The 5,397-nt window shown below is 53.8% G+C and overlaps 1 protein-coding gene across 1 annotated transcript; it reads left to right on the top strand.

The window, feature by feature from the left end:
• The first annotated feature begins 881 nt into the window (after positions 1-881).
• Positions 882-5,397, top strand: LOC118507963. Its single transcript, XM_036047292.1, has 6 exons — positions 882-1,009; positions 1,105-1,567; positions 1,670-1,768; positions 1,841-3,907; positions 3,989-4,532; positions 4,634-5,397. Exons 1-6 carry the CDS (start codon positions 976-978, stop codon positions 4,769-4,771), a joined length of 3,345 nt encoding a protein of 1,114 aa, XP_035903185.1. The 5' UTR covers positions 882-975; the 3' UTR covers positions 4,772-5,397.

Raw genomic sequence — 5,397 nt, 5'->3', positions numbered from 1 at the left:
AAAGCAAATGCGCCACACATGTTCCCGATCCCGATAATCGCTACCGAGAATCGGCCTTGGCAAGTTGAAGGGGCAACCGATTTTGGGCAACCGAGTCACGTCCGAAACGGATGTTATTGACGAGTGCAAACAGGGCCAATACGGTGCTGGCGCGAGATTATTTGTATGTCTAATTTATCCACCTTTTTGGCCACCCCAAAACTCGAGGATGGTAAATACACCTGGCCCCTGGGTCGGCCTCGGTATGAAAACATTTCCATTTCCACCAGCCGAACCTGATGCCCCGTACAACGCAATGATGTAGCCGTCAATGTTCTTTTTTGCGCCACTTCTCGAAAACTTCTCAATTATTTCCGAATCCAAGAAATCTGCTCCGATCGCATTTTGTTCCGAGAGTTTTGTTCGCTTTCACATCAAGTAGATTACAATGCGAACTTTCTGTGCCCCAATCTAGATTGCACTGGCCGTTGTTACTTTCAATCGAAGCAAACACAGAGAATTTCTTGTTTTTTCTCTCCTTCCTGCTTGCCTGCTAGCTGTTTGGCGTTTGTCCCGCAGACAAAAATGCCGAAGGTGGGTCGAAACTTTGCATCATAAATCCTAATCCTAGTTGGCAACCAACTTTCCCAGGCTGGCCTCCATATCTTGTTCGTTTTTGTCTTTTTTTTGTTCTCAAACACTTTTATGACCTTTCTTCACGTCGTCCTGCTTCGGTGCCCTCTCGTTTCAGAAAGCCAAAAGTCCGAAAATCTCTCCGGAAGAATTGCTGTAATTATTTCTCGCGATACTTTTTGGCCGCTGGCCATGTTTGTTATGATTTGAATTATCACTGATTTTTTGTTATTGCTCTGTTTTCGGCCATTCTGTTTTTGCAGCGAAGCTCTCCGGCAGGCGGAAGCGGAACGATGGGCCGAACAGCAGGAGCAGTTCCGCGAGAAGGTTGCCCTAGAGCAGAAGGAATACAACCAGCGCCGAATGCTGCTCGTCGAGAGCGTTAAGTTATTTCGCAGTGAGCAGATAGGCCTTATTTTAATGGCCCAATGGGTCTAACATCCCTTCGGTCAGCAAAAAAGCAACCGTCTGATGCACACTTTTCCTTTGCAGGGCTCGAGAAAGCCGCTCACGACCACGGGCGACAGTTGGCCGACCGGAAAGAGTGGACCGATTTCCTGTCCTGCCGAACAGCGCCCAACCCGACCAGTCCGCCTGAGCTGCGAGAGTGTCTGTTCCGGTGGGTCTTTCAGCAGGAAGCGCAGGAAAAGAGTTCGGTCAGCTGGACGCTGGCAGCCGATGAACGGAGCCCACTGACGCAAGACCCGGCCCGGAAACGAAACACGAGAAAAGATCTGAGAGAAACCTTCCGGAACATAGGCGAAATTTACTTGCCAACGATCTGTGAGGCGCTGGCCGTGCTGGAATCGATCCAAGACAGTGGTGCGGTGCAGAAGGCGGACTACGCAGTGGCTGAAGAAGTCGCCACGGTGCGGGACGAAATCCGGAAGTTCATTAGCGATTCGCTGGACAGGATGACCTTTCGCATCGGGAGCAACATTACGCGGGATATGGAGTGAGTGCGGTTGAGTGAGGACTTTTGGGGGTTGGTCACAATCGGTTGGTTTGTCGGTGTGCTCTCTCAAGCTAAACCGCTCGTTGTTGTGTACTTTCAAAGGACGCTGGATCCCGTGATGAGTGACTTCCAGTTTCAGGCGGACAATGTGCTTGCGATGTATCTTTGGAGCTTTCGTCCGGTTCCACTCGCACCCGATTAGTGAGTATCGCGAGCGAAAGTGCTTCTCTGCAACTGTAACCTATTCATCTTTGTGTGTCTTCCGCGTGCAAGTAATCTGCTTATGAAAGTTATCGACATGGTCCCATTGCGCCTTGTGCTGCATCGTCCACCAGCGCTGGAGCTGAAGGACTGTCTGATACGGGGCCTGTGGCAAGAGTTCGATCACTACAGCAATATGGACCCGACGCACACCATTCCACCCCTGGATCCCACTCCGGAGCTGATCGCTGCACAGGAAGCGGAGTGGAACGAACGGCAGGAAGTGAGACGGAAGCGTCTGACAGCGTTGCGGAAACTACGGGAAGGTTACGAAAGCGAGGAACGCCGTAAACAGGCCGAAGCGGAAGCGCTCGAAGCTCAAAAAGGTGGCCCCGGAGCAGGGAAGGACGCGAAAGCAGCTGCCCCAAAACCGGCAAAGCCAGCCAAAGGAAAAACGGGAAAAGCTCCCAAACAACCACCGGTCCCGGACGCGGTTCCAGCGGTGATTACGGACGAGACCGAGGTTGACATTGACGGGGAGTTCGAGCAGCAGGAAGGCGATCGATTTTGGGCCACGCTCGCCGTGGTGTCACCGAAATCGCTTCCCCTCAGGCAGGGATACATAAACCTGCGCGAGTATGCCATCGTCGGTGGCGTGTTCAAGCTGGCACGCTTTGACAAGCTTCCGCAGCCGGTAGAGCTGAGGCCCGATTTCATCTACACCAACGTTCCGGTTGGTTTGAAGTTGACAGAAAAGGGGTTTCGTGCGTGTGCTGAGAGCGACGAGTTGATTAAAATTGAGCTTCAGCTCCCGGGCCACTGTCACTGGTGGGAAGAGCCGACCGTTTGCTGCTGGGAACCGTGGGAAGAGAGTGAACCGTTCACCCAACTCCAGCCGGAAGTTCAACAGTTTCACCTAAAGTATGACGAAACCGAGGCACACAAGGCGACACTTCTGTTTGCCGCACCCGACCACCGAAGGGCGCGGACGCTCATGATGGAGCCGAAACTGCTTCAAGACTTTAGCCTTACGGAGGTTCCGATGGAGCTGAGACTACACTACCTCATCCGGGAACACCTACTGCCGCGCGTCCCGCAAGGATATCGATTCCGGGCGGAGTTGAAGCGCTTGTACACGCTACTGACGGAGCGAGCCGCACGGCGGAAGGCACGTGACCGGGAGCAGATGGCACGCGACGGGATGATGCAGAAGTACGACCAATTTCTCACCAAGTGCCATCAAGCTCACGGGGGGCCATCGATGTTGCTGTCGGAAATGCGCCTCCCAATCGATTCCGACATTGACATCGGGGAAGATAGTGATGCGGACGGCCGACACTCGACGGTGGAGGGTGCCAGCGAGGACCAATTGCAGGAAATGGATGAAAAATTGCAACAATTTTCATTGGCTCCTCTGGATGGTGCGAGATACCTGCATCCACCCGTCCCGCTCTGTCAACCGCTCATTATCGGCAGGTACGACGGGTCCGAGACGAGCATTACCGAGCTGGAACAGGAAATGGAGGCACTCGTGCAGAGAATGGAATCGCCCAACGCAATGCTGGACAGCGATTCCAACGAGCGATTGTGTCGAATGTTTTCCACCTTCCTAGCGCTGCTTGAGTATCTGCGGGAGAAGGAACGGCCTCACTTTCCAGCGCTCCGTCCGGATGAGGATGAAGCGGTCGGACATCCGTCGTCCGCTCGGCCCACCCTGGACCTCGAGAAGCAACGCAAGCGGCGTCAGTTTGAGATTCGTACGACGAAAAAGTATCCGCTCGGTCTGGGCACTGCACGAACGCGCACACTATCCGGTGCGAGTGATGCTTCCTGCCCGTTGGAGGACAAAAAGAAGCGCAAGCGAAAAAAGTCGCTCGACAGTGGCAAGGCTCAGCGGGGCGAACTCGCGTTGGCGTTGGCGGGAACATCGGAACAAGGAAGTTCCCAGGAATCGCACCTCTCGCTGATCGAGCATGAACCGGGCCGATGGTCAACGATGCCCATTCACAGCCAATCGTTCGATCCGGACCGACGGCTGCTAACTTTCTACACCGATCGGTTGGGTGTGTATGGGTTGGCCGCGCGGAAGTACTGCAATATCCCGTTCGTGCACTGGGACATTCGACGCCACGGGAGAGTGTAAGTATGGCGTCGCTCATGCTGTTTCAATTTGTGTCCTCTCCGCACCATTGTCCTTGTTCCGCTTTCCTCCTACTCTAGTGCTGGCCTCACTACCGCCGTAACTCTCTCCACCAAGTTCTTGCGAATCGTTTTCTACGTCACCTCGCAAGGCTTTCGAGTGGAGCTCCAGGAGCACGGTAAACGCGACGCGAAAAAGCTCACCGAAGATGCGCCACCCGCCCCGGTGTTCCCGACCGACGGGACGTTTACGCTGGAGGAGCTTGAAAAGTTTCTTCACCGAATCAACGTCCACGTGTTTCCGCAGGTGGACACCTGTTTCTACGTCGCCGGGCTGGAGCCCACGGCGAGTCCCAAGCATCCTTCAATGGAAACGCACAATTTGCGGTGCCTGGGTGTGTTTTGTCTGACGCACAACTTCCAGCAGTGTCTGTGGAACCGGTACGCCAATCGACGCACTTCACTCGTACTCAGCCGCGAGCTGATCGAGGGACGGAACGAGCCCGAATTCGGAACCGTCATGATAACGCCACTTAAGTCACAGCACGTCGAGGTGGAGGAACTGTGCTCCGATTCGCTGGAGGAGATCCTGCTGGCGTTTCATCCACGCCCCGAGGAGCAAAGTGTGAGTGTTGGTGAGCCGAGGGAGAATCGGTCGGTCGAGTGTATGCGTCCGCTATAACGGGGTGGATTTTTCCGTTTCTTCTCTCCGCTCCGTGCTAGCAGTACAATGCGGATTGTTATGGCTTGCTGAAGGATGGTCTGGAAGAACCGTCGCGCAAGGTGCTGGCCAAAACGCCACCCCTGCTACAATGGAACGTGGGCCAGCTCCTGCAGAAGCTACGTCTGCTTAGCTACTCGTGAGCATACACTTCGGCCTCAATTGTAGTGATTGTAGGGCTGAGCATGGGCACACCGCGCAATTCGACATCCGACCCAGTCATCATCATCATCACCATCATCGTTCGTCGATTCGAATGGCCTATCATTAATGTATTACAAAATCACGCCAATTGCAGTGAACATGATGTTCGTACACGCCATTTCGGAAACCGTCGACCGGGCACGAGACACTGCGAGCATTACAATTGTGAATCACTTTCCGGTTCCGAGCCTGGCATTCCGTTTTTGAAACTGTGGACCAAATGGGCTGTGGTCAGTTTTAGCGTTTTTAGCCGTGGCTTTGGCCGGCTGCCGTATCGAAGCGGGCGTTCATTCGAAACCACCGACCAAAGCATTAATCATCGTCATGGCGGCTGTCGGACTCGTTTTCAATCCAATTACCAATTGACTTGCTGCCACCAATACTCGCACACCTTCACTGCCTACGCCTGTGGACGATGGAGGGCCTAAAAAAAGAATTGCGCCATTCCGGCCATTCTGTTTTTCTTCTCGCTTGTTTTGTTTCTTTGTTTATCATCCTGGTCCGGCAGCTACCATTAGCGTCGAATGACATGCACAGCAAATAGAGCGGCAAAAAACGACGGTGT

This window comes from Anopheles stephensi, chromosome 2, assembly GCF_013141755.1.
Source record: "Anopheles stephensi strain Indian chromosome 2, UCI_ANSTEP_V1.0, whole genome shotgun sequence".
Lineage (NCBI taxonomy): Eukaryota > Metazoa > Arthropoda > Insecta > Diptera > Culicidae > Anopheles > Anopheles stephensi.
Note: the sequence above shows the minus strand (reverse complement) of the source record. Positions and strands in the feature narration are given on the sequence as shown.

Bases quoted from the DNA above. Each gene is read 5' to 3' on its own strand.
- LOC118507963 (XM_036047292.1), top strand. From the start codon at position 976: ATGCTGCTCGTCGAGAGCGTTAAGTTATTTCGCA. The intron at 1,010-1,104 runs GTGAGCAGATAG...TTTCCTTTGCAG, and splicing joins GAGCGTTAAGTTATTTCGCA to GGCTCGAGAAAGCCGCTCAC. The intron at 4,533-4,633 runs GTGAGTGTTGGT...CCGTGCTAGCAG, and splicing joins CACGCCCCGAGGAGCAAAGT to TACAATGCGGATTGTTATGG.